The sequence below is a fragment of the Oncorhynchus clarkii genome, chromosome 5 (assembly GCF_045791955.1).
Source record: "Oncorhynchus clarkii lewisi isolate Uvic-CL-2024 chromosome 5, UVic_Ocla_1.0, whole genome shotgun sequence".
Taxonomy (NCBI): Eukaryota; Metazoa; Chordata; class Actinopteri; order Salmoniformes; family Salmonidae; genus Oncorhynchus; species Oncorhynchus clarkii.
The window spans coordinates 93,205,146-93,230,621 of NC_092151.1; the positions used below are offsets into that span (position 1 = coordinate 93,205,146).

Genomic DNA, 25,476 nt, shown 5'->3' on the forward strand with positions numbered 1-25,476 from the left:
GTAGTGACATATTGATTAAATTCATTTATAAAGTTAAAACAGTTAGGTTTTGAATTAGACCATTTGCATTTTTGAATATGAAATGTACCTAATTATTAGCAGTTGAATTAAATATACCATAATCTTGCTGAGGGAATTGTAGTATCACAAACAATATTCCTAATCTGTTTATTACTACATTTATCTTTGATGTTAATATTGCCAATTAATAAATTTTCATGTAAATCTGTTACTTACATCAACCACAGAGGAATTTAAAAAAAGACACAACCCCCCCTTGGAATCGCATAAAAAATAATTGTATATTATTTCGGGGTTATTAGAATTTTTAATTTATGAAGAAATTCCCCATATGAGAGTAGATATCCATCGTCATTCAGTAACTGACCATTACCAAAATAATTGTATTCTCAAACCAGTTACGAAAAAAAGAGACTTAATTTTAAATTGTATATATCTTTGTTGTTCCATAGAAAGTATCTGTGAGGGGAAAAGATTGTGTTTATGCACTAACATCAAAGCTAAAATTGGCTGTTTATGGAATTCGGCCAATTTTACTGGGATTTTACCAACATCAAAATTACACCCAAGCAGAAATTCTAAAACAAAAACTGAGTCAAATAAATACTTAGGATAAGACATTCCAAAGTATTATTTAGAGTATTGAAATCTAAAACGTCAAGACCTCCTTGTTATTGGGTATTAGTGAGAATATCTTTCAGGAGATCGTGAGGCTTGTTCCTCCAAATAAAATGATAAAGAATCTTATCTAAATCCTTTACAATTCTAGGGGATAATTCAAGTGATAACGAGACATAAACCGATCTGGATAACCCTTCAGCTTTGGACAATAAAACCCGACCATATAACGAAATCTCTCTCAGCAACCTTTCAACAATGGGGTTAAAGTTTAAGTCACTCCTTTGTTTTTCCATCCTTGCCTATAACAATTCCAAGATAAGTAACCTTATCTTTAATTGTGATACCATATACTTCCTGTAAAACACAATCTAAGACTGACTTATTGATATTAATTTTCAAAACCCGAAACTAAGGAAAAGTCTTCAATTACAGGAGTGTGTTTTTTCAGACTCTGCAACATGCACTGCAGGCGTCACACTAAACAAGGAAGGAACGGGTTCAATCATGGACGGAAGCGGAAACCTGGCATTTCCGGGTTGAGGAAGAAGATTCGACTTTTGGGAGTCGTTGACAGTAGAGCTATCTTCTTCAGTCTCATCCTCCTTCGCCTATCTAGCCAAGGTATTTCGCTAACTACAGTGACTTTCAAATTGATGAAATAAACAATATATTTTGTTTTATACCAACAGCCAGCCAGCCACAGTAAATGACGTTAGCTAGCTTAGCAAGCTTTTTTGTAGCTTGTTCTACAGCCACGTATTAGCTAAAGTTATGTCACTCAACGAATGATGCAACGAATGATGTCTGGTTATCAAGATCAATGCTGTGCTGGATGAAATGGGGTTCATTTTAAGAAACGACACGGCTGGTTAGCTTTCTTTAGAGCTAGCTAGGTCATTACACGTGTTTCCTTGGAAAGTCTACATATTAGCTAGTGAGCTAGGCATGACACGTTAGATTGTATCTGACTGTGTCGGTGACATAGTAGATAACAGGTGGCTAACAGACTGACGTTTTTAGCTTCATGAGTTTGTTTACAAACCCATCCTTGACCCTATAGGACCGTTGCCCTATATAAATAGGACTTGTATCCCATTTATATAGGACAACCCCAACCCTATAGAATGACCTAACATTATGTTACACACTTTACCTGCAGGTAAAAAAAAAATAATTGTGGGGGGGGGGGGGGGCACTTAATCAAAAGTCATATAAACCTTGGCTTTTCCATAAGGTCATGTCTGAACCAGTGAAGGCCAGCTCCGGCACAAGGGACCCGAGGGACCACAGTCACCGCTCAGTAGACGGTCGTCCATTCTCTCACCATTCAGCTACATCCGATGGCCATACAGTCACTTCATTGGATGACCACCACGCACTCTCACATCATTCAGACACAGGTGGTGCCAATGGGCACACGCACTCAGACCTTCCATTTGACGGTCATATACACACGTATATTCCAGACATGGACGAGGACAGGTAAGTGTTTGTCACTGTTTGTCACAGAGGGGTCGATGGGAGACCACTACAACCCATTGAGTTCCTGTGGTTCCTCATGCTCTTATCTATTTGGCTTCGAACGACTCCACGGGATTCCCTCCCTGTAGACATATTGTTTTACTAGGCCTATTTCATGTGGCACATCCTGTCTTCTCCCACCTCCTTACTATTGGGGTGAATGTACTTACCTCTCTGTCATACAGGATCTACATGGACTATAACGCCACCACCCCACTGGAGCCACAGGTGATTCAGGCTGTTACTGAAGCCCTGCACGAGGCCTGGGGAAACCCCAGTAGTACCTACACACCAGGTGAGGGGTTGGCACAAGGCCTGGGGAAACCCCAGTAGTACCTACACACCAGGTGAGGGGTTGGCACCAGGTGAGGGGTTGGCACCAGGTGAGGGGTTGGCACCAGGTGAGGGGTTGGCACCGGGTGACGGTTTGGCACCGGGTGAGGGGTTGGTACCGGGTGAGGGGTTGGCACCGGGTGAGGGGTTGGCACCGGGTGAGGGGTTGGCACCAGGTGAGGGGTTGGTACCGGGTGAGGGGTTGGCACTGGGTGAGGGGTTGGCACTGGGTGAGGGGTTGGCACTTGGTGAGGGGTTGGCACCAGGTGAGGGGTTGGCAGGGGTTGGTACCGGGTGAGGGGTTGGCACCAGGTGAGGGGTTGGCACCAGGTGAGGGGATGGCACCAGGTGAGGGGTTGGCACCAGGTGAGGGGTTGGCACCGGATGAGGGGTTGGCACCCGGTGAGGGGTTGGCAGGAGTTGGCACCAGGTGAGGGGTTGGCACCGGGTGAGGGGTTGGCACCGGGTGAGGGGTTGGCACTTGGTGAGGGGTTGGCACTTGGTGAGGGGTTGGCACCAGGTGAGGGGTTGGCAGGAGTTGGCACCAGGTGAGGGGTTGGCACAGGGTGAGGGGTTGGTACCGACCTTGGAAGTATGTTTTTTTTAATGTTCTGTTTTGTCCATCTTGTCACCCCCGCTGATTTTATTAACGTCTTTAGCTATGTGTGTGTGTGTGTGTGTGTGTGTGTTTGAATTTAGTCGTCTCTTCCTTGTTCCAGGAGTGAAAGCAAAGAAGATCATTACCCAGGCGAGAGAGAATGTGGCTAGAATGGTGGGGGGGAAAGCAGATGACATCATCTTCACCTCTGGTGGGACTGAGGTAGACCGACAGTCTCGTTATACTGTACATGAACACAACATGACATCTGGCTTATTGTCTGGCTCAAAACAACACAATGTGATTGGTGCATGCTCTATCAGCGATATAACCTACCGTTGGAAAGCTCTAGGGTTTAATTGCCAGCGATCTTTACTTTCCTCTGTTCTCTTCAGGCCAATAACCTGGTGTTCCACAGTGCCCTGGAGGCCTACAGAGAGAGCTGCAGGACAGCAGAGCAGAGAGGGGAGAGACATCGCCATGAGAACAGCGGAACCTCAGCCTGGCCTCTACCTCATATCCTCGTCTCTAACGTAGAGCATGACTCTGTCAGACTGACCGCTGAACACCTGCTGAAGGACGCCACGGCAGGTAGGGTTTAACACTGTTCTGGATTCATATTTATTTACTGTGTGCTAAATTATGACGATGATGAAGATGATGATGATGATCAATCATATATATTGTTTTATTAACGTGTAACACTTAAGTTGAACGAGAACTTTAGTCACTCAGTACTGTACGTACATAAATCATTATACTGTAATAAGGATCGTTTGTGTTTCCAGTAACTGATAAATACAGCGAATGTTGTCAATGACTTGACATAGGCCTATCTGGGTTGTTGTCTTAGACGTGACGTCAGTGGCGGTTTCCAAGGTGACGGGGAGGGTGGAGGTGGAGGATGTGTTGGCTGCTGTCCGCCCCTCCACCTGTCTCATCTCTATCATGATGGCTAACAACGAGACAGGAGTCCTAATGGTGAGGGACACACACACACACACACCCACTCGGACGGACAGACGGACGGGCAGCATGGCCTCGTTTTTCACACCTAAATGGTACTAACACACACACACACACACCAACACACACACACACACACTTGTAAATATTAACCCAAGTCATAGTAGTAGATGTGAGTTTCTCTTTCAAACAATTCCCTGGCCTTGTACACAGCTAATATCTAACATTCACCAAAGCAAGCTACTGATAGTGCAACACTAGTAACAGTACATACAACGATAAACAATGATCAGGCCTACTGTACATTTTACTGTAGAAATTATTGTTGAAAACGAGTCTAGGTTGGAACTGTTGCTGTTAAGATAGAATAATAATTGTTATTCTGAACGGGAATAATAAACTGATTGAAGCCAGATGCTTTTTGAGGTGAACCCCCTCACACAGTTCTGGGTTGTTCCATCTACAACAGGAAGTGGTCTCCTGTCTGACTGAGAACCCACTCACACAGTTCTGGGTTGTTCCATCTACAACAGGAAGTGGTCTCCTGTCTGACTGAGAACCCCCTCACACAGTTCTGGGTTGTTCCATCTACAACAGGAAGTGGTCTCCTGTCTGACTGAGAACCCCCTCACACAGTTCTGGGTTGTTCCATCTACAACAGGAAGTGGTTTCCTGTCTGACTGAGAACCCCCTCACACAGTTCTGGGTTGTTCCATCTACAACAGGAAGTGGTTTCCTGTCTGACTGAGAACCCCCTCACACAGTTCTGGGTTGTTCCATCTACAACAGGAAGTGGTTTCCTGTCTGACTGAGAACCCCCTCACACAGTTCTGGGTTGTTCCATCTACAACAGGAAGTGGTTTCCTGTCTGACTGAGAACCCCCTCACACAGTTCTGGGTTGTTCCATCTACAACAGGAAGTGGTCTCCTGTCTGACTGAGAACCCCCTCACACAGTTCTGGGTTGTTCCATCTACAACAGGAAGTGGTCTCCTGTCTGACTGAGAACCCCCTCACACAGTTCTGGGTTGTTCCATCTACAACAGGAAGTGGTCTCCTGTCTGACTGAGAACCCCCTCACACAGTTCTGGGTTGTTCCATCTACAACAGGAAGTGGTTTCCTGTCTGACTGAGAACCCCCTCACACAGTTCTGGGTTGTTCCATCTACAACAGGAAGTGGTCTCCTGTCTGACTGAGAATCCCCTCACACAGTTCTGGGTTGTTCCATCTACAACAGGAAGTGGTTTCCTGTCTGACTGAGAACCCCCTCACACAGTTCTGGGTTGTTCCATCTACAACAGGAAGTGGTTTCCTGTCTGACTGAGAACCCCCTCACACAGTTCTGGGTTGTTCCATCTACAACAGGAAGTGGTTTCCTGTCTGACTGAGAACCCCCTCACACAGTTCTGGGTTGTTCCATCTACAACAGGAAGTGGTTTCCTGTCTGACTGAGAACCCCCTCACACAGTTCTGGGTTGTTCCATCTACAACAGGAAGTGGTCTCCTGTCTGACTGAGAACCCCCTCACACAGTTCTGGGTTGTTCCATCTACAACAGGAAGTGGTCTCCTGTCTGACTGAGAACCCCCTCACACAGTTCTGGGTTGTTCCATCTACAACAGGAAGTGGTCTCCTGTCTGACTGAGAACCCCCTCACACAGTTCTGGGTTGTTCCATCTACAACAGGAAGTGGTCTCCTGCCTGACTGAGAAAGTAGTAGATGTTCTGGTCCAGTTTGGTACCACATACCTATACGAGTCAGGGTTCTCAACTCTGGCATACTTTAACACAACAAGTACAGAAACGGACTCCATGCTGAGCATCACCTCTGGGTTGCAGTGTCCAGAACTGAGCCCAGAATAGACATGGACAGAATAGACCTGGACAGAATAGACATGGACAGAATAGACATGGACAGGATAGACATGGACAGGATAGACATGGACAGGATAGACATGGACAGGATAGACATGGACAGGATAGACATGGACAGGATAGACATGGACAGGATAGACATGGACAGGATAGACATGGACAGAATAGACCTCTCATTAGGTGTGTGTGTTTTCTGCTCCACATCATGTGACCAGAAATGTGATGTGACCAATCAGTTTATTCTCGTTCGGATAAAAAAAAAGTTCTTGTATTTTTTAAACAGCAACACTTCCAACCTAGACTTTCTTTCTACAGTAAGATGTACAGTAGGCCTGATCATTGTTCATCTGTACTGTTTCTTACAGTTGCACTATCAAAACGCCTGTGTGTCTGTTCTGTTATTCATCAGTGTGATGTGATCAATCCGTTTATTCCAGTTCAGAATTAAATGATTTATTGTATTTTAACAGCACCAGTTCCAACCTAGACAGATACGTGAGAGTGTTTTTAATGGGGGGAAATAAACATGAATAGAAATGTATATTAATATTTATTTTCATTATTTGTTTCTGTCTATATTGCATTTGTTTTAGGCATAAGGGCAATGAAATGTACCGATAGTTATGTATAGTTGCATATTTACCTAAGCTTGTGTCCCAAGAAAAACACAGAATTTCTAATTTGGGTCCCATGCTGAAAATGTTTAAGAACCTCTACAATAAGGGATCATATCTTTCACCTGGATTGACCTGGTCTGTTATGGAAAGAGCAGGTGTTCCTAATGTTTTTAACACTCAGTGTATATTACTAACATACACTATATATATATATATATGTATATATATACAAAAGTATGTGGACATCAATTCAAATTAGTGGATTCAGCTATTTCAGCCACACCTGTTGCTGACAGGTGTATAAAGTCAAGCACACAGCCATGCAATCCTAATAGACTATCAACGTGGTACTGTCATAGGATGCCACCTTTCCAACAAGTCAGTTCATCAAATTTCTGGCCTGTTAGAGCTTCCCCCGGTCAACTGTGAGTGCAGTTATTGTGAAGTACAAAACGTCTAGGAGCAACAACGGCTCAGTCGTGAAGTGGTAGGCCACACGAGCTCACAGAACCACTGAAGTGCATAAATGGTCTGTCCTCGGTTGCAGCACTCACTACCAAGTTACAAACTACATCTGGAAGCAACGTCAGCACGGGAACTGTTCGTCGGGAGCTTCATGAAATTGGTTTCCATGGCCGAGCAGCTGCACACAAGCCTAAGATCACCATGCGCAATGCCAAGTGTCAGCAGGAGTGGTATAAAACTCGCCACCATTGGACTCTGGAGCAGTGGAAATGTGTTCTCTGGAGTGATGAATCACGCTTCACCATCTAGTAGTCCAACGGATGAATCTGGGTTTGGCGAATGCCAGAAGAACGCTACCTGCCCCAATGCATAGTACCAACTGTAAAGTTTGGTGGAGGAGGAATAATGGTGTGGAGCTGTTTTTCATGGTTTAGGCTAGGCCCCTTAGTTCCAGTGAAGTGAAACGTTAACACTACAGCATACAATGATATTGTAGACAATTCTGTCAGTTCTGTCTTCCCCAAACTGTGAGGCAACAGTTTTGGGGAGGCCCTTTCCTGTTTCAGCATGACGGTGCCCCCGTGCATAAAGCGATGTCCATACATCGATGGTTTGTCGAGATCGATGTGGAAGAACTTGACTGGCCTGCACAGTGCCCTGACCTCAACCCCTTTGGGATGAATTAGAACTCAGACTGCGAGCCAGGCCTAATCGCCCAACATCAGTGCCCGACCTCACTAACGCTCTTGTGGCTGAATGGAAGCAAGTCCCCGCAGCAATGTTCCAATGTCCAGTGGAGAGCTTTCCGAGAAGTGGAGACCAATTCCGTATTCATGCTTTTGGAATGAGATGTTGGATGAGCAGGTGTCTACATACAGTGCCTTGCGAAAGTATTCGGCCCCCTTGAACTTTGCGACCTTTTGCCACATTTCAGGCTTCAAACATAAAGATATAAAACTGTATTTTTTTGTGAAAATCAACAACAAGTGGGACACAATCATGAAGTGGAACGACATTTATTGGATATTTCAAACTTTTTTAACAAATCAAAAACTGAAAAATTGGGCGTGCAAAATTATTCAGCCCCCTTAAGTTAATACTTTGTAGCGCCACCTTTTGCTGCGATTACAGCTGTAAGTCGCTTGGGGTATGTCTCTATCAGTTTTGCACATCGAGAGACTGAAATGTTTTCCCATTCCTCCTTGCAAAACAGCTCGAGCTCAGTGAGGTTGGATTTGTGAACAACAGTTTTCAGTTCTTTCCACAGATTCTCGATTGGATTCAGGTCTGGACTTTGACTTGGCCATTCTAACATCTGGATATGTTTATTTTTGAACCATTCCATTGTAGATTTTGCTTTATGTTTTGGATCATTGTCTTGTTGGAAGACAAATCTCCGTCCCAGTCTCAGGTCTTTTGCAGACTCCATCAGGTTTTCTTCTAGAATGGTCCTGTATTTGGCTCCATCCATCTTCCCATCAATTTTAACCATCTTCCCTGTCCCTGCTGAAGAAAAGCAGGCCCAAACCATGATGCTGCCACCACCATGTTTGACTGTGGGGATGGTGTGTTCAGGGTGATGAGCTGTGTTGCTTTTACGCCAAACATAACGTTTTGCATTGTTGCCAAAAAGTTCAATTTTGGTTTCATCTGACCAGAGCACCTTCTTCCACATGTTTGGTGTGTCTCCCAGGTGGCTTGTGGCAAACTTTAAACAACACTTTTTATGGATATCTTTAAGAAATGGCTTTCTTCTTGCCACTCTTCCATAAAGGCCAGATTTGTGCAATATACGACTGATTGTTGTCCTATGGACAGAGTCTCCTACCTCAGCTGTAGATCTCTGCAGTTCATCCAGAGTGATCATGGGCCTCTTTGCTGCATCTCTGATCAGTCTTCTCCTTGTATGAGCTGAAAGTTTAGAGGGACGGCCAGGTCTTGGTAGATTTGCAGTGCTCTGATACTCCTTCCATTTCAATATTATCGCTTGCACAGTGCTCCTTGGGATGTTTAAAGCTTGGGAAATCTTTTTGTATCCAAATCCGGCTTTAAACTTCTTCACAACAGTATCTCGGACCTGCCTGGTGTGTTCCTTGTTCTTCATGATGCTCTCTGCGCTTTTAACGGACCTCTGAGACTATCACAGTGCAGGTGCATTTATACGGAGACTTGATTACACACAGGTGGATTGTATTTATCATCATTAGTCATTTAGGTCAACATTGGATCATTCAGAGATCCTCACTGAACTTCTGGAGAGAGTTTGCTGAACTGAAAGTAAAGGGGCTGAATAATTTTGCACGCCCAATTTTTCAGTTTTTGATTTGTTAAAAAAGTTTGAAATATCCAATAAATGTCGTTCTGCTTCATGATTGTGTCCCACTTGTTGTTGATTCTTCACAAAAAAATACAGTTTTATATCTTTATGTTTGAAGCCTGAAATGTGGCAAAAGGTCGCAAAGTTCAAGGGGGCTGAATACTTTCGCAAGGCACTGTACTTTTGGTTATGTAGTGCATCTTATTCACAGATATTACTAACAGCATTATTACTTAACTACCTTGTGTGTTTTTCCTGACAGCCAATCAGAGAGCTCTGTCAGAGGGTCAGATTTGTCAACAGACAGCGTCAACATAGAATCCTCCTGCACACTGACGCAGCCCAGGCCATAGGCAAGGTGCGGGTCGACGCCCGTGACCTGGGAGTGGATTACCTCACCATTGTAGGACACAAGGTCAGGACTCTTCTGGACTTTAGGCAAATCTGAAATGTGTTTCCTTGATTCCTTGTGTGTTTCTTAAAGCGTATTGGAGGAGAGGGGAGAAACCTAAAATCTTTTACATCCAAATGCATTTTGAGAAGGAGTCAAGATGCGAGGAAGCACAGGAAATACAATTTCGAATCACCCGTGGATACTGTGATTATCTTCTATTGCATTCTGGGAAGATGAGTTCTTATATTGAGTTCTGAGAAGTTTCCTATTCCGTCACTCAGTTCTATGCACCGAGGATGGGAGCGTTGTATGTGAACGGCCCAGGAACAACCACACCCCTCTACCCCATGTTGTTTGGAGGGGGACAGGAGAGGAACTTCAGACCAGGGTATCGTTCAAGTAATTATGTCTAATTATGTTAATTATGTCTTCCTCAATGGCAACCCTATTCCCTATGTAGTGCACTACTTTTGATTAGAGCCTATAAGGCTCTGGTCAGAACTAGTGCACTCACTATATAGGGAATAGGGTGCTGTTGATACTCAATTACTTGCCACACTGAAATATTTTGACCATTTTTAAATAGCTATTATGTATAGTACCAGTCAACAGTCTGGACGCACCTACTCATTCCAGGGTTTTTCTTTATTTTTACTAGTTTCTACATTGTAGAATAATAGTGAAGACATCAAAACTATGAAATAACACATATGGAATCATCTAGTAACCAATAAAGTGTTATCAAATTAAATTAGATTCTTCAAAGTAGCCACCTTTTGCCTTGATGACAGCTTTGCACACTCTTGGCATTCTCTCAACCAGCTTCATGAGGTAGTCTCCTGGAATGCATTTCAATTAACAGGTGTGCCTTGTTAAAAGTTAATTTGTGGAATTTCTTTCCTTAATGCTTTTGAGCCAATCAGTTGTGTTGTAGGGGTGGTATACAGAAAATAGTCCTGTATAGAGGTGTGATGGTGTGGGGGTTCTTTGCTGGCAACCCTGTCAGTGATTTATTTAGAATTCAAGGCGCACTTAACCAGCATGGCTACCACAGCATTCTGCAGCGATACGCCATCCCATCTGGTTTGCGCTTAGTGGGACTATCATTTGTTTTTCATTTGGACAATGACCCAAAACACATCTCCAGGCTGTGTAAGGGATATTTGACCAAGAAGGAGAGTGATGGCGTGCTGCATCAGATGACCTGGCTTCCACAATCACCCGACCTCAACCCAGTTGAGATGGTTTGGGATGAGTTGGACCGCAGAGTGAAGGAAAAGCAGCCAACAAGTGCTCAGCATATGTGGGAATTCCTTCAAGACTGTTGGAAAACCATTCCAGGTGAAACTGGTTGAGAGAATGCCATGTGTGTCTCAAACTGTCATCAAGGCAAAGGGTGGCTACAATGAAGAATCTAACATCTAAAATATATTTTGATTTGTTTAACACTTTTTTTGGTTACTACATGATTCCATATCTGTTGTTAAGTAGTTTTGATGTCTTCACTATTATTCTACAATGTAGAAAATAGTAAAAAATAAAGAAAAACCCCTGAATGAGTAGGTGTTTTAAAACGTTTGACTGGTCCTGTATTAAACACCCTCTGAAGTTATAATGAACAACGGATGAAGATGTTACAAAAAGTAAAAAAGGAAAAGCACTGTATTTTCATGTTTGTTTTGTTTTAGCACTGAGAACACACCAATGATCGCTGGCCTTGGAAAGGTACAGTCTTGAATCAGTACAGTATTAATTAGCCCATTTGTGTAACAAAACATTGACCATTTACTCCTACCGTGTATATTTTGCTAAAACTGGTGGCCAAATACAGTTAGTGGCTTGCGAAAGTATTCACCCCCCTTGGCATTTTTCCTATTTTGTTGCCTTACAACCTGGAATATAATGGAGTTTGGGGGGGGGGGGGGATTGTATCATTTGATTTACACAACACGCCTACCACCTTGAAGGTGCAAAATATGTTTTATTGTGAAACAAACAAGAAATAAGACACAAAAACTGAAAACTTGAGTGTGCATAACTATTCACCCCCCCCCCCCCACCCCCCCCCCCCAAAGTCAATACTTTGTAGAGCCACCTTTTGCAGCAATTACAGCTGCAGGTCTCTTGGGGTATGTCTCTATAAGCTTGGCACATCTAAGCCACTGAGATTTTTGCCCATTCTTCAAGGCAAAACTGCTCCAGCTCTTTCAAGTTGGATGGGTTCCTTCTGGTGTACAGCAATCTTTAAGACATACCACAGATTCTCAATTGGATTTAGGTCTGGGCTTTGACTAGGCCATTCCAAGATATTTAAACGTTTCCCCTTAAACCACTCGAGTGTTGCTTTAGCAGTATGCTTAGGGTCATTGTCCTGCTGGAAGGTGAACCTCCGTCCCAGTCTCAAATCTCTGGAAGACTGAAACAGGTTTCCATCAAGAATTTCCCTGTACTTAGCTCCATCCATCATTCCTTCAATTCTGACCAGTTTCCCAGTCCCTGCCGATGGAAAAACATCCCCACAGCATGATGCTGCCACCACCATGCTTCACTGTGAGGATGGTGTTCTCGGGGTGATGAGAGCTGTTGGGTTTGTGCCAGACATAGTGTTTACCTTGACGGCCAAAAAGCTCACTTTTTTTAGTCTCATCTGACCAGAGTACCTTCTTCCATATGTTTTGGGAGTCTTCCACATGCCTTTTGGCGAACACCAAACGTGTTTGCTTTTTTTTCTGGCCACTCTTCCGTAAAGCCCAGCTCTGTGGAGTGTACGGCTTAAAGTGGTCCTATGGACAGATACTCCAATCTCCGCTGTGGAGCTTTGCAGCTCCTTCAGGGTTATCTTTGGTCTCTTTGTTGCCTCTCTGATTAATGCCCTCCTTACCTGATCTGTGAGTTTTGGTGGGGAGCCCTCTCTTGGCAGGTTTGTTGTGGTGCCATAGTCTTTCCATTTTTTAATAATGGATTTAATGGTGCTCCGTGGGATGTTCAAAGTTTTGTATATTTTTTTCTTAACTCAACCCTGATCTGTACTTCTCCACAACTGTGTCCCTGACCATGTTTTGGAGAGCTCCTTGGTCTTCATGGTGACGCTTGCTCGGTGGTGCCCCTTGCTTGGTGGTGTTGCAGACTCTGGGGCCTTTCAGAACAGGTATATATATACTGAGACATATATATCATGTGACAGATCATGTGACACTTAGATTGCACACAGGTGGACTTTATTTAACTAATTATGTGACTTCTGAAGGTGATTGGTTGCTCCAGATCTTATTTAGGGGCTTCATAGCAGAGGGGGTGAATACATATACACACCACTTTTGTGTTTTTATTTGTTTTCACATTTCTTTGAAACACGTTTTTTTTTTCTTCACTTCACCAATTTGGGACTATTTTGTGTATGTTCATTATATAAAATCCAAATAAAAATCAATTTAAATTACAGGTTGTAATGCAACAAAATAGGAAAAATGCCAAGGGGGATGAATACTTTTGCAAGGCACTGTATTGTCAATGGGAACATTTAATGTATATAAGTATTGTTAAAGCAAACCATATTCATGGTGTCTATATGACGAGTTGATGCAGAGCCTGTAGCTGAACTAACTAGTTGTCTCTCTACTAGGCAGCAGAGCAGGTGAACTAACTAGTTGTCTCTACTAGGCAGCAGAGCTGGTGAACTAACTAGTTGTCTGTCTACTAGGCAGCAGAGCAGGTGAACTAACTTATTGTCTGTACTAGGCAGCAGAGCAGGTGAACTAACTTATTGTCTGTACTAGGCAGCAGAGCAGGTGAACTAACTAGTTGTCTCTCTACTAGGCAGCAGAGCAGGTGATCTAACTAGTTGTCTCTCTACTAGGCAGCAGAGCAGGTGAACTAACTTATTGTCTGTACTAGGCAGCAGAGCCTAGTGAACTAACTTATTGTCTGTACTAGGCAGCAGAGCAGGTGAACTAACTAGTTGTCTCTCTACTAGGCAGCAGAGCAGGTGATCTAACTAGTTGTCTCTCTACTAGGCAGCAGAGCAGGTGAACTAACTAGTTGTCTCTCTACTAGGCAGCAGAGCAGGTGAACTAATTTATTGTCTTTACTAGGCAGCAGAGCAGGTGAACTAACTAGTTCTCTCTACTAGGCAGCAGAGCAGGTGAACTAACTAGTTCTCTCTACTAGGCAGCAGAGCTGGTGAACTCTAACCTGACTGAGTATGAAACTCATATGCTGGATGCAAGGGACTACCTGGAGGAACAACTACAGGTACAGTAACAGGACGTTAGTCTGCTAATCTGTCCGTCATAGACTATCACAAGCATCAATGTTTTTTTTGTTGGCTTTCAGAATGTATTTATAGCCTGTGTTGACACAGTGACACTGTTTTTGGATATTTGTTCAGTGGTTTCAATGTAGAACCATCATTTGTTTTTGTCTTGCTTTTAGATTGTTGCCATGTTTTCCTTCAAATTTACTGTTTCGTGAGTGAAGAAGTCAATGTACAAGTATAGTACATGTCCAATAGCTATGACTTCTGTGTCCAACAAGTGTTTGCTGTTGTGTGTTGCCAAGGCGATCTTTGGGAGAGAGAGGATCCATTTCAACAGTCATTTCCCTGACTCCGAGACCCTACCCAATACCTGTAACGTGTCTATTCTGGGTGCTGGACTACAGGGTGAGTAAAAATGTGCTATTGAGCTGCGCAGTATTTATGTTACACACTTCAGCCACTCAATAACAGCCAGTGATACTACATTGTAGTTATTACATATTTACCAGTGGACGATCACATCTCTGTGGATGTGGACATCTGAATTGATCTGTAGAGTCATACCTACGCCCCCCCCCCCCCCCCGTTCTCTACCCTTCCTGCTGTGGGATTTGTCTCCGTCAATCTGCCACTCGGTACAACAGCCGTTCTTTAAGTATGGGTTGGGTTGCGGAAATGTCGTAGTCCCCCCTCATCTCTCCTGTAACTATTCCCCAGGTTGTACTCCCTCCTCTCTCCTGTAACTATTCCCCAGGTTGTACTCCCTCCTCTCTCCTGTAACTATTCCCCAGGTTGTACTCCCTCCTCTCTCCTGTAACTATTCCCCAGGTTGTACTCCCTCCTCTCTCCTGTAACTATTCCCCAGGTTGTACTCCCTCCTCTCTCCTGTAACTATCCCCCAGGTCGTAGTCCCTCCTCCTCTCTCCTGTAACTATCCCCCAGGTCGTAGTCCCTCCTCTCCCCTGTAACTATTCCCCAGGTCGTAGTCCCCCCTCCTCTCTCCCCTGTAACTATTCCCCAGGTCGTAGTCCCTCCTCTCTCCTGTAACTATTCCCCAGGTCGTAGTCCCCCCTCCTCTCTCTCCTGTAACTATTCCCCAGGTCGTAGTCCCCCCTCCTCTCTCCTGTAACTATTCCCCAGGTCGTAGTCCCTCCTCCTCTCCCCTGTAACTATTCCCCAGGTTGTTGTCCCTCCTCCTCTCCCCTGTAACTATTCCCCAGGTCGTAGTCCCTCCTCTCTCCTGTAACTATTCCCCAGGTCGTAGTCCCCCCTCCTCTCTATCCTGTAACTATTCCCCAGGTTGTAGTCCCCCCTCCTCTCTCCTGTAACTATTCCCCAGGTCGCTGTCCCTCCTCCTCTCCCCTGTAACTATTCCCCAGGTCGTAGTCCCCCCTCCTCTCCCCTGTAACTATTCCCCAGGTCGTTGTCCCTCCTCCTCTCCCCTGTAACTATTCCCCAGGTCGTAGTCCCCCCTCCTCTCCCCTGTAACTATTCCCCAGGTCGTAGTCCCTCCTCTCTCCTGTAACTATTCCCCAGGTCGTAGTCCCCCCTCCTCTCTCTCCTGTAACTATTCCCCAGGTCGTAGTCCCCCCTCCTCTCTCCTGTAACTATTCCCCAGGTCGTAGTCCCTTGTCCTCTCCCCTGTAACTATTCCCCAGGTTGTTGTCCCTCCTCCTCTCCCCTGTAACTATTCCCCAGGTCGTTGTCCCTCCTCCTCTCCCCTGTAACTATTCCCCAGGTCGTTGTCCCTCCTCCTCTCCCCTGTAACTATTCCCCAGGTCGTAGTCCCTCCTCTCTCCTGTAACTATTCCCCAGGTTGTACTCCCTCCTCTCCCCTGTAACTATTCTCCAGGTCGTTGTCCCTCCTCCTCTCCCCTGTAACTATTCCCCAGGTCGTAGTCCCTCCTCTCTCCTGTAACTATTCCCCAGGTCGTAGTCCCCCCTCCTCTCTCTCCTGTAACTATTCCCCAGGTCGTTGTCCCTCCTCCTCTCCCCTGTAACTATTCCCCAGGTCGTAGTCCCCCCTCCTCTCTCCCCTGTAACTATTCCCCAGGTCGTAGTCCCCCCTCCTCTCCCCTGTAACTATTCCCCAGGTCGTTGTCCCTCCTCCTCTCCCCTGTAACTATTCCCCAGGTCGTAGTCCCTCCTCCTCTCCCCTGTAACTATTCCCCAGGTCGTTGTCCCTCCTCCTCTCCCCTGTAACTATTCCCCAGGTCGTAGTCCCCCCTCCTCTCTATCCTGTAACTATTCCCCAGGTCGTAGTCCCCCCTCCTCTCTCCTGTAACTATTCCCCAGGTCGTAGTCCCCCCTCCTCTCCCCTGTAACTATTCCCCAGGTCGTTGTCCCTCCTCCTCTCCCCTGTAACTATTCCCCAGGTTGTACTCCCTCCTCTCCCCTGTAACTATTCCCCAGGTCGTTGTCCCTCCTCCTCTCCCCTGTAACTATTCCCCAGGTCGTTGTCCCTCCTCCTCTCCCCTGTAACTATTCCCCAGGTCGTTGTCCCTCCTCCTCTCCCCTGTAACTATTCCCCAGGTCGTAGTCCCCCCTCCTCTCCCCTGTAACTATTCCCCAGGTCGTTGTCCCCCCTCCTCTCCCCTGTAACTATTCCCCAGGTCGTTGTCCCTCCTCCTCTCCCCTGTAACTATTCCCCAGGTTGTACTCCCTCCTCTCCCCTGTAACTATTCCCCAGGTCGTTGTCCCTCCTCCTCTCCCCTGTAACTATTCCCCAGGTCGTAGTCCCCCCTCCTCTCTCCCCTGTAACTATTCCCCAGGTCGTTGTCCCTCCTCCTCTCCCCTGTAACTATTCCCCAGGTCGTTGTCCCTCCTCCTCTCCCCTGTAACTATTCCCCAGGTTGTTGTCCCTCCTCCTCTCTCCTGTAACTATACCCCAGGTCGTTGTCCCCCCTCCTCTCCCCTGTAACTATTCCCCAGGTCGTACTCCCTCCTCTCCCCTGTAACTATTCCCCAGGTTGTACTCCCTCCTCTCCCCTGTAACTATTCCCCAGGTTGTTGTCCCTCCTCCTCTCCCCTGTAACTATCCCCCAGGTCGTCGCTGTAACTGAGAATGTGTTCTCTGTCAAAACGAGCCATGTTTTCATGAGCTTGGGTCCCAGGAAAACATTGAATATCTCATTTAGGTCCCAGGCAGAAAAAGGTTAAGAACCCCTGCTGTGCAGTATCTCTAACCGTACATCGCCGCGAGGTCACAACCTACTGTGGCTATTTATAAACTACGGTGGCTGTTAATGATTCATGTCTCTTATTGTCCCCTCTGCTGTAGGGAGGAAGGTATTCATGTCTATTCTGTCCCCTGTACTGTAGGGAGGAAGGTATTCATGTCTATTCTGTCCCCTGTACTGTAGGGAGGAAGGTATTCATGTCTCTTCTGTCCCCTGTACTGTGGGAGGAAGGTATTCATGTCTCTTCTGTCCCCTGTACTGTAGGGAGGAAGGTATTCATGTCTCTTCTGTCCCCTGTACTGTACTGTAGGGAGGAAGGTATTCATGTCTCTTCTGTCCCCTGTACTGTACTGTAGGGAGGAAGGTATTCATGTCTCTTCTGTCCCCTGTACTGTACTGTAGGGAGGAAGGTATTCATGTCTCTTCTGTCCCCTGTACTGTAGGGAGGAAGGTATTCATGTCTCTTATTGTCCCTGTACTGTAGGGAGGAAGGTATTCATGTCTCCTCTGTCCCCTGTACTGTAGGGAGGAAGGTATTGTCCTGCTGTAGAAGACTGCTGGCCAGTGTTGGGGCTGCATGCCATTCACACAGAGGAGACAGGTGAGGACCTGACACATACAGTTACTAGATACTGTATATAATAGACCAAAGTAACTAGCTACATCATAGACCTATAGTAACTAACTACATCATAGACCTACAGTTACTAGCTACATCATAGACCTATAGTTACTAGCTACATCATAGACCTATAGTAACTAGCTACATCATAGACCTATAGTAACTAGCTACATCATAGACCTATAGTTACTAGCTACATCATAGACCTATAGTTACTAGCTACATCATAGACCTATAGTAACTAGCTACATCATAGACCTACAGTTACTAGCTACAGTAGCTAGACCTACAGTTACTAGCTACAGTAGCTAGACCTACAGTAGCTAGAGCTACAGTAGCTAGACCTACAGTAGCTAGACCTACAGTTACTAGCTACAGTAGCTAGAGCTACAGTAGCTAGACCTACAGGTACTAGCTACAGTAGCTAGACCTACAGGTACTAGCTACAGTAGCTAGACCTACAGGTACTAGCTACAGTAGCTAGACCTACAGTAGCTAGAGCTACAGTAGCTAGACCTACAGTAGCTAGACCTACAGTTACTAGCTACAGTAGCTAGAGCTACAGTAGCTAGACCTACAGGTACTAGCTACAGTAGCTAGACCTACAGGTACTAGCTACAGTAGCTAGACCTACAGGTACTAGCTACAGTAGCTAGACCTACAGGTACTAGCTACAGTAGCTAGACCTACAGGTACTAGCTACAGTAGCTAGACCTACAGGTACTAGCTACAGTAGCTAGACCTGCAGCTACTAGCTACAGTAGCTAGACCTACATGTACTAGCTACAGTAGCTAGACCTACAGGTACTAGCTACAGTAGCTAGACCTACAGGTACTAGCTACAGTAGCTAGACCTACAGTTACTAGCTACAGTAGCTAGACCTACAGGTACTAGCTACAGTAGCTAGACCTACAGTTACTAGCTACAGTAGCTAGACCTACAGTAACTTTACAGTCACAATAACTGCCCTCAGACCGTTACTCTATATTTGATTTGACCTTTATTTAACTAGGAAAGTCCGTTAAGAACAAATTCTTATTTTCAATGACGGCCAAGGAACAATGGGTTGCCTTGTTCACGTGTGTGTGTGTGTGTGTATATATATGTGTGTATATATATATATATATGTGTGTGTGTGTGTGTGTATATATATATATATATATATATATACTGCCGCTATATATATATTAGACATATAGACATTATATATTGAAACTATGCGCATTAATTACAGACGACAAAATAAATCACCCTTGTTTAGTGGAACTATATTGTTATGGTGTCCCTGTTAGTTTTCACTCTTTGTCCCTCAGGCCCTCCCATATCCTGCTGAGCTGTGGCATCCCTGAAGAGGTGGCAGCTAATGCCCTGAGGCTGAGTGTGGGGAGAGGGACCAGTCGGGCTGAGGTAGGCCTGGTGGTGGAGGATCTGAAGAATGCTGTCGAGAGGCTGGAGGGACTCAACTGATCAACGTTGATTGTAATTGTTCGACTTATCGGTTGATTGATCTACAGAATATACACCTTTTCATCGTGCTGTGTATTGCAAACAGTTAATCATTTAAAGCAATATCTGGTCGATTCTGCAGTGAGAATGTACACCTTTGTGAAAGGTGTTTTTGTTATTTGTTGTTATTTGTTGTTATTTGTTGTTATTTGTTGTTATTTGTTGTTATTTGTTGTTATTTGTTGTTATTTGTTGTTATTTGTTATTTGTTGTTATTTGTTTGTAGCGTGTAGACCACATTTATACTTTTAGTAATTCTTATTCATTTCATTCAGGAGAAAATGTTTCCCATGTGGAAAAATGTGCTCAAACTTGACTTGAATGATGTGAAATAGATGGACGGGGCGGCAGGGTAGCCTAGTGGTTAGAGTGTTGGGCTAGTAACCGAAAGGTTGCCAGTTCAAACCCCCGAGCTGACAAGGTACAGGTATCTGTCGTTCTGCCCCTGAACAAGGCAGTTAACCCACTGTTCCTAGGCCGTCATTGAAAATAAGAATTTGTTCTTAACTGACTTGCCTAGTTAAATAAAGGTTAAATACATTTTTAAAATGGTGCAGCTTGGCTAATCAGAGGAGCTAACAGAAACTCCATGTGAATAGCGTATCGGCTGTTTAAAGTTGTCGATAGTTTGTAAAAATGCTTTCGCAAAATAAAGCATTGTTATATCAACTTATACTTCACGTTCATTGTTTTATGATGGAGGGGTTGCTGTTGTGAATGCGTGTGTTATCTAATCAAGCTGTCTAAATCCCATGATAGCTGTTATCAAATCGACACCTGGGCTATTTACACTGCTGTTTATTATCTATGCACACACTTTACCCTTACCGACATGTATATAGCCTCCACATTGACTCTGTACCGTAATACCCTGTATATAGCCTCCACATTGACTCTGTACCATAACACCCTGTATATAGCCTCCATATTGACTCTGTACCGTAATACCCTGTATATAGCCTCCACATTGACTCTGTACCGGTACCCCCTGTATATAGCCTCCACATTGACTCTGTACCGGGACCCCCTGTATATAGTCTCCACATTGACTCTGTACCGGTACCCCCTGTATATAGCCTCCACATTGACACTGTACCGGTACCCCCTGTATATAGCCTCCACATTGACTCTGTACCGTAATACCCTGTATATAGCCTCCACATTGACTCTGTACCGTAACACCCTGTATACAGCCTCCACATTGACTCTGTACCGTAATACCCTGTATATAGCCTCCACATTGACTCTGTACCGGTACCCCCTGTATATAGCCTCCACATTGACTCTGTACCAGTAGCCCCTGTATATAGCCTCCACATTGACTCTGTACCGTAACACCCTGTATATAGCCTCCACATTGACTCTGTACCGGTACCCCCTGTATATAGCCTCCACATTGACTCTGTACCGTAACACCCTGTATATAGCCTCCACATTGACTCTGTACCGTAACACCCTGTATACAGCCTCCACATTGACTCTGTACCGTAATACCCTGTATATAGCCTCCACATTGACTCTGTACCGGTACCCCCTGTATATAGCCTCCACATTGACTCTGTACCAGTAGCCCCTGTATATAGCCTCCACATTGACTCTGTACCGTAACACCCTGTATATAGCCTCCACATTGACTCTGTACCGTAATACCCTGTATATAGCCACGTTATTTTTGTGTTACTTTACATTTTTATTTTACCGTTTTTACTTTAGTTTATTGAGTAAATATTTTCTTAACTCTATTCTTGAATTGTTGCGTTGTTGGTTAAAGGGCTTGTAAGTAAGTATTTCACGGTAAGGTTGTATTTGGAGCATGTGAAAAATAAAATTTGATTTGATCTGATAGATTTTACACAGTATCATCAAATGTTATTTATAAAGCCTTTCTTACATCAGCTGGTGTAGAATGCAGGTGTAGAATGCAGGTGTAGGTGGTGTAGAATGCAGGTGTAGAAGGTGTAGAATGCAGGTGTAGAATGCAGGTGTAGAATGCAGGTGTAGAATGAAGGTGTAGAATGCAGGTGTAGAAGGTGTAGAATGCAGGTGTAGAATGCAGGTGTAGACGGTGTAGAATGCAGGTGTAGAAGGTGTAGAATGCAGGTGTAGGTGGTGTAGAATGCAGGTGTAGAAGGTGTAGAATGCAGGTGTAGGTGGTGTAGAATGCAGGTGTAGAAGTTGTAGAATGCAGGTGTAGAAGGTGTAGAATGCAGGTGTAGAAGTTGTAGAATGCAGGTGTAGAAGGTGTAGAATGCAGGTGTAGAAGGTGTAGAATGCAGGTGTAGAAGTTGTAGAATGCAGGTGTAGACGGTGTAGAATGTTGGTGTAGAAGGTGTAGAATGCTGGTGTAGAAGGTGTAGAATGCAGGTGTAGAAGTTGTAGAATGCAGGTGTAGACGGTGTAGAATGCTGGTGTAGAAGGTGTAGAATGCAGGTGTAGAAGCAATGAAGGTGTAGAATGCAGGTGTAGGAGGTGTAGAATGCAGGTGTAGAAGTTGTAGAATGCAGGTGTAGGAGGTGTAGAATGCAGGTGTAGGTGTGGAATGCAGCTGTTGAAGCAATGAAGGTGTAGAATGCAGGTGTAGGAGGTGTAGAATGCAGGTGTAGGAGGTGTAGAATGCAGGTGTTGAAGCAATGAAGGTGTAGAATGCAGGTGTATCCCCTTCATCTTGTCGACGGGGAATTCTCCCGTTACACCATGCTCCCTCCGTCCCCTCTGCAAGTGTCCCAAATGGCACCCTATTCCCTATATAGTGCGCTACTTTTGACCAGGGCCCCTAGCCTAGCCCTTGACCATGGCTCTCAGTTCCATTACATTGCACATAAGAATCAATGGACAAAGGCGTTATCTCATACACACCTTTTTCTAGGGTTTTAATTGAGGTTAGCGTTTCCACATGTTGATAATGGGATATGTAGGAGGGTGAGCCGGTCAAGGATCGATTCAGACAAGGTGGTAAATTGTATGACAAGTGACAGTTTAATTATGAGTAAAGATATCTGGTACAACATATACGGGCCCATTTCATTCGGTTCTTAAGGAACCAGCAGAAAAGAAGCCCCGATAACAGAGTGCATGTATGTTATATACAGTACAGAAAGTAGGTTGAGTCTAGAAGTTCTGGTCTTCTGGTTGGTCCTGTTGGGCCGTCCGTCATCCCTCTGAGTCTTGTCGTGCCGTTCCTTGTCACACAATGTTCAGCTAAAAAAGGAGATTAGGTGTGTGCGCTGTCCTCAGTCACACAATGTTCGGCTAGAAAGGAGATTAGGTGTGTGCGCTGGTTTCTGCAAGTCAAGGCTGTCTCTTCCTCCCAATGTGTGGGTGTATGTCTTATCTGTGTGTCCTCGGCAGTTAGTGTGTGTAATGTGTGTGTGCTGTGTGTGTGGGTGTGGGAGCTATCCTGTATGGGATCTAACATGTTTTACTGTGAAAATACGTTGTCTCAGTTATAGCAATGTTATAGCAGTAGGCTGGTCACCTGCATAAGAAATAGCACTTCCTTACACACATGGCCATATTTCCATGTTACACCACCTGTGCTTACACCACCTGTGGTAATTAGTTATCTAGCGTGCTCTGAACACCTGTGGTAATTAACTATCTAGCGTGCTCTGAACACCTGTGGTAATTAGCTATCTAGCGTGCTCTGAACACCTGTGGTAATTTGCTATCTAGCGTGCTCTGAACACCTGTGGTATTTAACTATCTAGCGTGCTCTGAACACCTGTGGTAATTAACTATCTAGCATGCTCTGAACACCTGTGGTAATTAACTATCTAGCGTGCTCTGAACACCTGTGGTAATTAACTATCTAGCGTGCTCTGAACACCTGTGGTAATTAGCTATCTAGCGTGCTTTGAACACCTGTGGTAATTAGCTATCTATGCTGCTCTGAACACCTGTGGTAATTAGCTATCTAGCGTGCTCTGAACACCTGTGGTAATTAACTATCTAGCGTGCTCTGAACACCTGTGGTAATTAGCTATCTAGCGTGCTCTGAACACCTGTGGTAATTAGCTATCTAGCGTGCTCTGAACACCTGTGGTAATTAGCTATCTAGCGTGCTCTGAACACCTGTGGTAATTAGCTATCTAGCGTGCTCTGAACACCTGTGGTAATTAGCTATCTAGCGTGCTCTGAACACCTGTGGTAATTAACTATCTAGCGTGCTCTGAACACCTGTGGTAATTAGCTATCTAGCGTGCTCTGAACACCTGTGGTAATTAACTATCTAGCGTGCTCTGAACCCCTGTGTTAATTAGCTATCTAGCGTGCTCTGAACACCTGTGGTAATTAGCTATCTATGCTTCTCTGAACACTAGCGTGCTCTGAACCCCTGTGGTAATTAGCTATCTAGCGTGCTCTGAACACCTGTGGTAATTAGCTATCTAGCGTGCTCTGAACACCTGTGGTAATTAACTATCTAGCGTGCTCTGAACACCTGTGGTAATTAACTATCTAGCGTGCTCTGAACACCTGTCGTAATTAACTATCTAGCGTGCTCTGAACACCTGTGGTAATTAACTATCTAGCGTGTGTTAGTGTTCAAATACTGGAGAGTTGAGACCAAATCACGGACGCTGGACAGAGTGGATTTCAGTTGTAACAAAAGACAGTTTTAATGAGTCAGAGATATCTTGTCCCGCAGTTTTACGTGCACGGACCTAGTTCACATAACTCGGCAAGGAGCCAGGTGAAAAAGAGGCCTATACAATGGTTACATACATTTTTATACATAGAATAAAGTAGGTGGAGTCTTGTCGTTTCGGTCTTCTTGACTGGTCGGAGGGTTGGAGGCGGGCCTTGCTCTAGCCAGAGCGGGCCCCATTGGTGCACAGCAAAAGTTCTTTGCTCTTGGGACCGGCCAGTTAGAGGGAGATGAGATGTGTGTTTATATAAGGAAGAGGGGGTCAGTCTTATGGCTGGGTGTATGTGTTCTTACGACGGAATGTCTTTGTTTATATGAGCTATGTGTATGAATATTTATATAACAAATCCCCCTCTTCACGTCTATTAGACGTGAAAACTATAGCAGAAAGGTGGCGGTTGCAATCGTGGGTATACATAAGGTGGTGCTCCTAACCTTGTCTGGTTTGCATGGTGGGTCTGTAGGTGTAGTGCTACGTTTGGGACGGGAGTGATTGGAGGGAGTAATATCAGGAAAGGAGTTAGGGACATGTGTAGGGGTTGGTGTATGTGATGTGGCAGGGTGAAATAGTTGTTCAATTAACCATGTGAAAGTCCTAGGGTTACTCCAAATATCAGTAGGAATATCACAAATAAGGGACCAGATATCCCCAGCCTCACCCAGAGAGGGAGAAATTTCTGGGCGAGGTTCCCTTCTCAGGGGAGGCGGAGTTTGATGCCGCATCACCTGAGGAAGGAGTGTCTTCATTTGGAATCGAATTTAGGCCGCTCAAATCAGCTCTGACTTCAGTCAGTGTTCTAGAAGGAATTGGGGCTGGGGTGCAATGTGTAAGGCGGTGCCAAGGTGTGCCTGATTTACCTTTGACCTGGACTGAGTGTGAAGTAACCTCCTTCACTTCGTACGGTCCAGTCCACCTGGGTTCCAGCCACTTTCTCTTGTGGACTGTAACCCACACCCCGTCACCAACCTTTACCTTCAGTAGTGGCGTGTCCCCCGGCAGCTCCCCCTCCTGGACCTTGTGAACCTGGGTAGAGAGTGCTGCAGAGAGAACCGTCAGTTTTTTCACATAATTAGACATTACAATTTGTTGTACATCAAGGGCGGGCATATGACCTCCCTCCCTTGGTGGACCATGCATGACTCTACCAGTCATTATCCCATGAGGCACATACTTTAGCTATCTTAGCTTTTGGTTTGACGTTCCACCAGATTTTGGGATTGGGGCCTGTACACAGATCCAAATCTGTGGGTTATGCCAAATCTTTCTTCCACCTGTCTCAGGTGTTTGTTAAATGTAAGCCATTTGTCAAATTTGATTTGTCTTGGGATGCCATACCTGGGTATTAGTTTGGTTTGTAGCCACTTAAAGACTGACCTAGCATCCTCCCCTTTTGTTAGTATTGCCTCTACCCATTTGGAGAACCTATCTACTATGACTAGGAGATAGAGTTTGCCTTTAGATAATTTTCGGGGCCCATGTCGGTGTAGTCTATACTAATATCCTGAAAACATGCATTAGGTATTACGTATGAGCCCATTGG

At 44.9% G+C, this 25,476-nt stretch overlaps 1 protein-coding gene across 1 annotated transcript; it reads left to right on the forward strand.

The window, feature by feature from the left end:
- Positions 1-1,153: 1,153 nt before the first annotated feature.
- LOC139409575 (selenocysteine lyase) lies at positions 1,154-19,963 on the forward strand. The gene is made up of 13 exons (XM_071154936.1): positions 1,154-1,263; positions 1,877-2,124; positions 2,349-2,458; positions 3,216-3,316; positions 3,490-3,685; positions 3,948-4,075; positions 9,596-9,748; positions 10,009-10,115; positions 11,416-11,452; positions 13,895-13,978; positions 14,285-14,387; positions 17,687-17,762; positions 19,098-19,963. The coding sequence occupies exons 2-13, from the start codon at positions 1,880-1,882 to the stop codon at positions 19,249-19,251; spliced, it is 1,494 nt and encodes a 497-aa protein (XP_071011037.1). The 5' UTR covers positions 1,154-1,263; positions 1,877-1,879; the 3' UTR covers positions 19,252-19,963.
- The last annotated feature ends 5,513 nt before the right edge of the window (positions 19,964-25,476 follow it).

Bases quoted from the DNA above. Each gene is read 5' to 3' on its own strand.
- LOC139409575 (XM_071154936.1), top strand. From the start codon at position 1,880: ATGTCTGAACCAGTGAAGGCCAGCTCCGGCACAAGGGACCCGAGGGAC. The intron at 3,686-3,947 runs GTAGGGTTTAAC...TTGTTGTCTTAG, and splicing joins GCTGAAGGACGCCACGGCAG to ACGTGACGTCAGTGGCGGTT. The intron at 10,116-11,415 runs GTATCGTTCAAG...GTTTTGTTTTAG, and splicing joins GAGAGGAACTTCAGACCAGG to CACTGAGAACACACCAATGA.